Source organism: Canis lupus, chromosome 5 (genome assembly GCF_048164855.1).
Source record: "Canis lupus baileyi chromosome 5, mCanLup2.hap1, whole genome shotgun sequence".
NCBI classification, from domain to species: domain Eukaryota; kingdom Metazoa; phylum Chordata; class Mammalia; order Carnivora; family Canidae; genus Canis; species Canis lupus.
Window position 1 is genome coordinate 22,632,522 of NC_132842.1, and position 10,873 is coordinate 22,643,394.

The 10,873-nt window shown below is 40.6% G+C and overlaps 1 protein-coding gene across 5 annotated transcripts in view; it reads left to right on the forward strand.

Moving 5' to 3' along the window:
* Positions 1-9,528, forward strand: part of FAM107B (family with sequence similarity 107 member B) — a 70,940-nt gene extending 61,412 nt beyond the window's left edge. For all 5 annotated transcript variants that reach the window (XM_072825730.1, XM_072825733.1, XM_072825732.1 and 2 more), the window contains exons 3-4: positions 5,570-5,720; positions 6,732-9,528. In XM_072825730.1, coding sequence (XP_072681831.1) covers positions 5,570-5,720; positions 6,732-6,848 — 268 coding nt within the window. In that variant the 3' untranslated portion in view covers positions 6,849-9,528. The remainder of the gene's footprint in view (positions 1-5,569; positions 5,721-6,731) is intronic.
* Positions 9,529-10,873: the final 1,345 nt, after the last annotated feature.

Here is a 10,873-nt window from a genome sequence, read left to right on the forward strand (position 1 = left end):
AAAGTGGGGAATAAAAAAGATCCTTCTTCTAAAACTTAAAGAATAACAGGTCCAAAGTCCTACTAAGATGACTGGTGTATAATAAATATAACAAACAGATGACTCTGCCATCCATGGTCTGTTCTCAGGGAGCATCTTCAGGAAATCCCCATTGCTTCTCCCTCTTTTCCTCTGAGGGGCGCTGGTATGGCTTTTGAAGTACATCAAGAGGGGTGGAGGGGGAAGGCAGTAAGGCAGGTTTCCAAATAAAATGAATGTATCTCATCCTATGTTTCCAGGTTTTTCAAGATAAAAATCGTAGTTTGGTGGGGGTCCTCTCATTAGAAATTACAACTGGTTTGTGAGAAACCTCTCCAGCGGTTTCTTCTCTTTATTCACCTTCCATCATGTACTTGCTAGGGACTTTGGTTTTTTTTTTTTTTTCCTAAATTTTTGTGCCAAATGAAAGGAAGTTTCACATGGATAATATGTGTGTTTGGTTATACAGGATAATTATACTTGATTACCGGTTCAGATCGTAACAAAAGTCTGCTTACTTTCCTACAATTAGTCAAGGGCCTTCCCGTATTTTATCTTACCCAGTGATCTTTCCAGTAACCCAGCGTGTATTATCGTGGGGTCACCCTTATTTGATCTGTAAATAAGAGAAAACTCAGAATAAACATGGAATTAAAGGCAGTTCATATAGATAAGGCAAGTAATATTATTGGGAAAAAAAGAGAAAAGAGTGGAGACAGCAGTGAGATCAGCATGCAACAGGTGTTCTGTGAAGCCCTGCACCTTTGCATATGCACAAATATGGCTCACAGCCCTGGAGCAGGTGGTTCAGAGTTTTTCAGGTTACATTTTAGAAATCAAGATAAAAGCAGCATCACTACTTTTACTTCTAAGTATTTTAGCTCTGAAACCTATACCCTTTCAAGGATCTAATTCTGCTCCTCTACTTCGCATCCTCAGACCTAGCTGAGTTTCAGATTAAAAATCTTTAAATTTTAAACTGGTGACAGTCTGCCATTTTGTCTGATTCTGAGGACCCTTGGTCAGGTTCTCAGGTTCTGTATGTGTTACAATGGCATCATTTCAAGAGGCATTATTTTTCGTAGTTGACAGATGGGTGTTCAAGAGGTCTCTTAAATAGAGATATTTCTCATATAACCTAGAGAGGTTCTGTTTTCTCTACTAAGTGTACTTTTGGCCACAAATATAGAATATCCAGTCACTTAAACATATCCCTAAAATCCCTAAATTATTTGACTTTACCTTCCAGTCAGTGGTTTCCAGTTCTCTATGCTTTTAGTTGATCATTTTACATGCTTTGCTAGTCATAGAGTTCTTCAATAAATACTTGTTGCTGTACCACATGGAAAAAAATAACAGGAAGTTGAATTACAAATGTTTGCTTTTATAAGCCATGTAGGTAGACATGGCTCAAGCCAAAAATGTAGATAAGACAGGCCAGGGCAGCCCCAGTGGCTCAGCGGTTTAGTGCCGCCTTCAGCTCAGGGCCTGATCCTGGAGACCTGGATAGAGTCCCACATCGGGCCCTCTGCATGGAGCCTGCTTCTCCCTCTGCCTGTGTCTCTGCCTCTCTCTCTCTCTCTCTGTCTCTCATGAATAAATAAATCTTTAAAAAACAAAAAAGAAAGAAATCCTTCGATCAGTTTTTCCTCTGCCTGTGCCTCTGCCTTTCTCTCTCCCTCTCCGTGTCTCTCATGAATAAATAAATGAAATATTAAAAAAAAAAAAAAAAAAAGACAAGCCATACCAGGAGATTCCAAGATTAAAGGTCAAGGGCTTGAAATCCAAAGGCAGCCCTCCCCCTTCACCCTAAGAACAAGATTAGGCCAGGAGATGTTTGGCTGGGTGGGTAGGGGGTTTGTTCTGTTAGGGTTTGCACCCGCCCTTGCCTCTGGCTCCATAGGCTTTCTGCATCTGGGATGGAGGTAGAGTGAGTGTAGACCCCTTCATTCCACCCCTGGATGTATTCAGCAGTTCTACTTCTGTGAATCTAGCCAACAGAAATACTTACATAGGAGCGTAAGTATACACATGCAAGGAAAGTCATTGCCTCATTGCCTTTAATAGGGGACAATTGAAAACAGCCTAAATGTCTGTCAAGGGAGTGGAAAATTATGGCATTTCTGTACTGTGGTATCTTGGGCAGATGTTGGGAAGAATGAGGAAGAGCTCTGTAAGGCTATAGAAAGTATGGAAGAGCACAGACCAAACTCTTAGTTATCTCTGGGTGTAGGAACAGGAAGCATTGTGGGACAAGGGCCACCACGGTGTACCTTATACAGTTCTGTCCACATAGAAGAATACAATGTAAGTGGTACTCCCAAGATTGGTTTAACAGGAATAGTTTGGGTGTGCTTTTACTCCTTATTTCACATATATTTATGTTTCCTAACCAATTTTTTTGTAAAAAGCACATACTAATTTTTCTAATTTATTTATTTTGGGGAGGAGGGAAATTATTGAGGGAATTATTGGGGGCGGGGGGGGGGCAGAGGGAGAGGGAGAAAGAAACTTCAGATTCTGTGCTGAGTGGGGATCCTGACACAGGTTTCGATCTCATGACCCTGAGACCACAATTTGAGCTGAAACTAAGAGTCAGATGCTTGACCAACTGCACCACGCAGATACCCCTAGAGCACATATTAATTTAAAAATTGTCTTGGCCTCTGTCATGTCATGGCCACTGAAAGACTCAGAAATAACTGCTGGTGTTGATTGGTTCAAAGCCACCAGGACTTGAGCACCTGTCAGTCATAAAGGAATTGAAAGTACTTATTAATTATATATGTCAGAATTGATTAAAGCATTAATCAACTGTTAACCAAGCACAGAATGACATTGTAGTCTTTATGAGATTTGGAGAGGCTCATTTCCGTCTTTGGGCACGCTTTCTGCAATCTGATCCAGTTTTCAACTCATAATCATATGGGCAAAGCTTGACTTTTTCCATTCAGCCCAGAAAGTGAAGTGATCTGCTGTGATAAAATATTAACTAAATTTGTATGACTTTTGACTGCTGTAAGTGCAGAACATTTATCAGATAAGCACCATTTTCCTGAGCCTTCTGTGACTAAATATTTTGTCTTACTGCCACCATTGTGTAAAATCTTTGACTAGAAAATGAATACTGGATATTAGTTAAACCCATTCATAGGCTGCAACAGAATGTCAGCTTAGTGTTCATACATCAAAGTTTGTTCAACAGCCTTTGCATAATCCAGAAGAATTTAATAACCATTGAGGTTAATTTTGTCAGTAAAATAAAGGGAAAGGAAAATGTTTGAAATTTAAATTACACAGATAGCTAAATTCTTAATCCTAAAATTTAAATCCCTTAATTCTGTCTGTGGTATCACACTGAGGCTTTTTAATAGTCCTGAAACTGAGTGGGTCTTTACTCAGATTATCTACAAACAAGTTTTCCTACATTTGCTGTGAGCAAAGTACCATAAGCACATAATATTTTTTTGCACATATTTAATTTCCAGAATCATCTCTGCATACTTCTGTAGATATTATAAGATCTTAATAACTGCAAAACAAACTATAAATTATAAAAGTTACACATGTCTTTTGCTGCTTCTTTTTTTGGCTGAATTTTAATACTTTTCTTTTTTATCAAAAGTTCTAGTGAAAATTGGCAAAGTGGAGCCATATGTTATTTTGACTATCTTTTATCGATGGAATATACTGATCTTTACTCTGTAAACAACAATTTTGAAAATTTTCTGATTTGAAAAAAATGTAGATAGGAGAGATGCCAGAATTTTTAAAAACTGTAGTTAAATAAATGAAGCAGTGTGAAATTAAGAATTCATTTGTAAATGTGGTAGTGTGTACTTGAAAGACTCTGAGATGAGTGTGTTGTTAAGTTTCTACAACCAGAGCACACACTTTAGTAATTATTTAACAGTTTCTTAGATGACTCCTAGATGCTGAGACCCATTGGTTGATTGACATAGTGTAGAGAACAACCACCCAGGTATACATTCCTGATTTAACAGACTAGCAATCACCATCAACAGGACCAGGAGGTGCATGGGAAGGTGCTCGGGTTCATCTCAGTTCTGGGTGGATTCAGCAGGGCCTTTTGTTGCTGCCCAGAAAAGCCTGAGTCACTGTCAGGTCAAGTGTGCACGTGTGTGGAAGCATGAGAGTAAACACCCGCACCATCACTTACACCATGTGCTGCCTGAAATTGACAGTGTTCTTCCTGTTTTGTGGTTTCATTTTCATTTTAAATGTTCTTACTAAATGTTAATATCAAGTTGAGATGACTTACAAGCTAGTGGAGACTTGCTACAGAGAAAGGGAAGACAAGAGAGGCTGGCTGAGCGAGCACCTTGAAAGCCTGTCCTACAGAAGTCTTAAGGAAATGGTAGAAAACTGAGACAAGGAGTGTCCTTGCTAATGGTTAAACATAGACATTCCATCTAAGGAAATGCCCTTGACTTACCTCAGACATTTTGGGTGGAGGGGTAGTAGAGAATGGTCTAAGTTTTGGTTTTGTTTCTCCCATCTAAAGAGATGGCAGCCTAATTTATCTCTTAGAAATGTAGAACTTCCTGTAACCTGGTTTCCATCCATCAGTAGAAAACGACACATCTGAAGTGGTTCCATAGTGAGGAGCCCTGGGGGTGATGGGATCAGAGTTCCCTGCTGCCACACATCCCCAGGATTGATGACATTTTAGACATCTCTGGAGATATTCAAGAACCCTCTGACAAAGTTGAGAATTTTGGAAGGGTCCAGTGCCATTTTGCTGTTTAAATTTCTGTGCTGGCCTATCTTTAGGCTGCTTTTAGTACATGGGATCAGGGGCTCCATCTTGGGAAGCTTTCCCTAAAACTTCAAGTGGAGGCACCTCATATTCTGGGCATCTCTATCATCACCATCTCCATCTCTATCATTATCTTCTTCACTATCTCCATTGTCTTCATCTCTGTCTTTTTTTTTTTTTTTAAGATTTTATTTATTTATTCATGAGAGATAGACGAGACCCTGGCAGAGGGAGAAGCAGGCTCCACTCAGGCAGCCCTATGTGGGACTCGATCCCGGAACTCTGGGATCACACCCTGAGCCAAAGGCAGACGCTCAACTGCTAAGCTACCCTGGCATGCCTCATCTCTGTCTTCTCTGCCATCTCCACCATCTTTATCTTCTCCATCTCCGCTATCTCCATTGTCTTCATCATCATGAGTGATCGTGATTGAATGAGTGATTGAATGAGCATGCTATTCCAACCTTCCCCACTCTAAACCTTTGCATAGGCTAGTATCTGGCACATAGTGGGTGCTTAATACATTTTTATTGAGTGAGTGGATTTTGCTAACTCCTGGAAGTTGTTCTTGCCCTTTTTTTCGTGTTTGAATTTCTCATACCTCCAGTATTGACTAACTGGTAGCAGGCATCATAGTAATGTTAACTTGGTAGGCTCATATTCCGTGGCTGACACCTTAAATTAAGTTTCTGTTTATGAAGGATGTGTCCATTAGATTAAACCCCCCCTTTTTTTTAGGTTTTGTTGTTATCTTTTTGTTATTTTTTGCAGGGGTCTTGCCCCTCAGAACAAGCCGGAACTGCAGAAGGTGATGGAAAAGAGAAAACGAGATCAAGTAATAAAACAGAAAGAAGAAGAAGCACAGAAGAAGAAATCTGACTTGGAAATAGAACTATTAAAACGGCAGCAGAAGCTGGAACAGGTGAGAGTACTGGGGATGAAGATTGTCTTTTTCCTTTAATGAGTTATATTTGACATATATATCAAGTATTGTATAAGTTTAAGGCATGCAGCATGTTGAATTGGCACATTTATGTTGTGGTATGTCTGCCCCTGAAGCTTAGCTAGCCCCTCTATCACATCACATAGATACCCTTTCTTGTGGTGCTGGCAACAGTTGAGATCCAGTCACTTAGCAAGTTGAATGTTCATAGTAGAGTTTTGTTGATTGCAGCCAACAAAACTGTACTGTGTGTATCAGGTCTCCAGGACTTATATAGCTACTGGTTGTAAGTACATACCCTTAAACAATCTCTCTCCCATTTCCCCAGCCCCTGGAAGCCACCACTTTACTCTCCTTTACAGTTTTAGTGGTTATCTTTAGAGTCTACCTATGAGAGAGATCATGCAGTATTTGTCTGTGTTTGACTCATCTCAAATGTTATTATTTTTGTCCTGAGAAATAAGGATATTGGAACAAGCCGAATTTGCCAGACATAGGCGATGTAAATGTTTTTTTGCACAAAAGGAAAATATGAGCCACAGTGTTAGCAAAGGGGCTAAAATACATTCAAAGTAAAGACAAAGATTCTGCTGAGGACCTAGATTCAGGAGGCAAAGCCCAGACTGGGAAATATCACTGAACTCACAACGGAGCATTGGGAGCACAAGCAGTCGAGTGAAATTGAACTTCACTGAGATTACATGCAGAGTCAACTGTGCCCTGGTCTCAGGATCTTGTTTGGTTAGCCTTGATGTTGGGTTCTCATCATCTCTGGCATTGCTGGTAGTACCAGCCAGGGAGCTGCTGTTCCTGCACAGGATGACTCCAGGGCCTGTACACATATGCCCTTTTATATACATGTGAGGTGAAGACCAGGGGAAACTTTCTCCCACTGGGAAGTAGAAGGTGTTAGGGACTTTGGAAAGAGGAGGAATATTTGCAAAGCCTCTCAGTATGTGAATAATTTTCCTGTTTCTGAATTTCATTTAGCAAGAACTTGAGAAGCAGAAATTGCAAGAAGAACAAGAAAATGCCCCCGAGTTTGTGAAGGTTAAAGGAAATCTCAGAAGAACAGGCCAAGAAGTGGCACAAGTGCAGGAGTCCTAGGCCCTGGTGACAAGAGACCACACATGCGCCACACCCACTCACTCCGTGGGGAAGCCGTGAGCAGGCGCCTCCTCGACACTTAATCTCAGGGCCAGAGCCCCTGGAGAGAACCCCAGCCAGCAGAGAATTGTTACTTTAAAAAAGATTTGGCTTTGATTTTCCTACAATCTAGGCGGATAAATGATCTGTGATGGTTGCAATTCCTATTCACCAAACGAAGGACGTTGACCAGCACTTAAGTTGGGATAAATGAACCTGTGTTCATAAGACATAAAACAAAAACACAAACACCACAAAGCAGAACAGAAAGAGGACATTGGAATAAATTCTTGAGAGTTGCACTACCTGGTTTTTCTTCCAGTCCAGGTTTAACGGGGCACAGAGCCTTTTTTCTTTTAAATCTAAAGAAAATGTGTTTTGTTTCTTCCTTTAGTTATCTGATCATTTAAATCACATAGGAAGGTGTTTGATCTGTTACATCCAGTATTTGTAAATTTCCTTTTGCGAATCTAGAATTTTCTTGTTTGGTTATGCTTTCACCTGTGTTAGATCGACACCTGACAATGTTAATGTTGAGCACAGATGTTAACGTTAGTCGGCATTAAGATTCAGGAAGAGGGTGAGAAGTTTTAAAAATTTGGAGGAAAAAAATACATAAAAATTCGGAAACAAATATATGTAAAAGATAGGAAAAAAAACCCCACATAAATCTTGATCTTATTTTAATTCCTTTTGGTTCTCTGATACTAGAATGCTCCACAGTGATTATTCCAGTTCAGAGAAGGCACATCATATAAATCCATTTATTGTTTTGATAACTGGTAAGAATTTTGTTTGCTTTTTCAATTTCTTGCTGAGCTAGTCCTTTTATACATGAAACAATCTCCCGATCCTTCAGAGAAGAAAAATGAGTCCATGTAACGCAGCTTCAGTGTCAAAAGTAGAGGGTCCAGATCTTTGAGAACAGAGTGGGGAAAGCTCCCATGAGAAGCTGGGCAAGGAGGACTTCTTTGGGTATTTTAATGTGAAACAAACGTAGGCTGGTCTCCAGGAGGCCGAGCTGAAAGGTCGGTGGTAGCATTTGTACATTTTGATTTTCATTAGAATCCCAAGTTTTGGAAACCAGATTCAGGATCACATACTGCTTTGCTTTTTTTTTTTTTTTTTTTTTTTTCTTGTGAAGGAAGATTGCTCACCGCTCTGTTGGTGGTGACGACTACTGTACTGCATCTCAGGAAGTGCTGAGGTGAAGGGAAGAGGCTGCCTGGCGTTTGCACGCTAGCCAGTTCGCGGTCCAAAGTGAAGTCCCAGTCCAGCAGCAAAGTCCTGATGCAGAGTGCATTTTTTTTTTTTTTTTTTTTACTGCTGGTCTGGGCAGGGATATATTCTACATGAGGTGATCGGAGGAATTGAAGAGGATTCTGTGTGTTTCCATTGAGGTGATTCGGCCAGTCACTCTCACATCGAAGAGTCGTCTTAAACTTCCTTTAAAGGCTCCATAGGAAACTGGATCCTGAGCTTTTAATCCTAATAAGCATTGTAGAAATTAGCTTTCTATGAGAATGCTTTAGTTTTCATAGTCAACAGGCTCATATTCAATCCTCATGTGAACTAGATAAAGGTAAACACGATGACAATATACTGCTAGTCAGAGGACAGGTCAGTCACACCTGACTTCTCCTCAGTAAATATCTCTGAAGAGAATATGAGATGGTTAAGATAAAATGTTGCTCTATGATAGTTTGTTTTCGAAGGATGGAACGGTAACTATTTTTCCATCCTTCTAGCTTTTGCAAGAAGAAAGTCTGTTAAATGATCATCTTGAAAATACATTCTGATAGCACATTGACTGGAATGCTTTCTTTGTGCATCTGGACTCATGATGAGATTTGCGAGGTGAGGATTCAGGACTGGTCATAGCCTTTCACCCGACTGGATGTTGGATCTTAAGTCCTGTGCCCTTGAAGCAGTTCTGCTGCTTGATAACATTCTCAAGGGTGCTGACAGGCCCCGGTAGCAGGACTGCTTCTGTTGCCACGATTCACCTAGAATTCGTTCTTCACCGGGAAGAAAAATTATAAAAGCATTTCCCTCCCAATCGCACTCACCAGACTGCACAGTGACATGTAGTGAGTAGTACAAAGTCTGGCCAAAAGACTTGTAAATAGTGTGAAGTGATGTCTCGGGACCGGACAGTGGAATGTACAGGTAGAGGAGCTCTGCGAAGTTGTCTGCTCCGCTCGGCTCACAGGCCTGAGCTTCAGGGCGCCCGTCTCCGCTCCACACATTGATACTGTACAGTCCAAACTCCTAGGACTCGTGAACATCTGAGCAGTTTTGTGCTTTGAGCCACTTTTTGACAAAGAATGGCTCCATTTTTCCACTCTATGGTTTTCTTAAAATAGTTCACTGTTTTATAGTCTCCTGGTAGTAAAGTAGCGTTGCTTTCTAAGCTACAGCAAACAGTTGACTTTATTCTTCTACTCCGAAAAATCTTGACTTGTTTGAGTGTATATAATATATATAACGGGAGCCTTAATGGATTTGTTTTCATAATTTAATATTTTTTGTATTTGCTCTTGTACAATTGTTTTTAATGGAAAGTATTACAGACTTGAGGGTGGAATTCTTAGAACCAAAGTTATTCTTAATAAAAATCACCACATGCTTGGACCATGAAGCTGTGTTTGTCTGATCTGTTGGTGATGGATGTCTGGCGCTACAGGTAGGGATGCTGTGTTCAGCTCAAGGAGCAGAGAAGGTGCTTTTAGGGTCTCCCTTTGGTGACCGCCACCCCCTCCCCGCCCCAAATCAGTTACCTCTGCCTTGTTTCAGGCTGACAATTCACTGTGTCAAATTCATGCTTAGAAATCATCTACTTTTTGTATAAAGAATGTGGTATTTTAGCCACTGCCATTCCTTCAAAGTATTCTGAATCTTCAGGGCTGGGGAGGACAGTGGGAGGTATATTTTGGTAGGGGCCATTTTTTAATGCTGTGACCTAGAACGTGTGACATACCTGAACTGTGACCATGAGATTATTCTACTTATTAAGGGAAATGAACCTTAGCCTCAAAAAGTTACTTTGGGAAACTGTACACATTGATTACATTGTACTATTAGTTACAGTAGTTCAGAGGTTCTGGTCTCTCTCTGCCTTTATTTTCTAACCCCTAATTACTACTCCATTTGATTACCCAGCTCCTGGTGTTTTTGGACTCCATTTTGATAATCAGATCTACTCAGGGCAGCGCAGGTTTCCTACCTCTCAGGGTTTGCCATGAGTTCTAAAGGCCAGTGCCCAAGATGGGCTCCAAGATGATCTGAGCTAGAGTTGCATTCTTGGGCTGCAAGCAGCCAGTTTCCCCAGGGGGGCAGTTCTGAGGCTGTGGCTCCGAGCCACGCTGTGCTTGTTTGTTACTTAGAGTAATACTCCTAGATTTGAAAAGAGAGGGCAATTAAAGTCTTTGATAACATTTAAAATGCCAAGTGTAGGGAAAAACTCTTAGACTAAAACTGCCAGGCTTACATTTACTAGTATAATAAGAAGCGAAGTGTTTTCTTTCCAAGGTCTTAGGGTAAATAAAATCTTCATGAGGTAGCCTCACAATTATAATTTCTTCCTTTCTGTTTGCTCTTGAGAAGATGCAGTCTGATGATGATGAACTAGGGATGTTTTGAATGTCTTCCCACTTGTTCCTGGGTGTCCTAGCAAGGTGGTAATGGCCAGCTAGAGTCTGGTAATAAGGACCCTTGGTTATTTACTAAGAAAGAGTGTGCTGCTGGGATGTTGAGGCTCCCAGACCCCTCAAGGTTAGGGAATATGTTTGTATGTGTCAATGTAAGTATCTTTCTGCACATTTGCATTGATAGGTTTATATCTCTAGTTGTTGAAAATCATGAGTTCATATTAATACTCTCAAGTCTAACCTAGTAGTACTTTCTCACTTTCCAGTTTCCATAATTGTGGCTCCTTTCTCTAGCATTGAGAGAAAGGAGCAGTAAGTAACCTGCCTCCTGCCTTT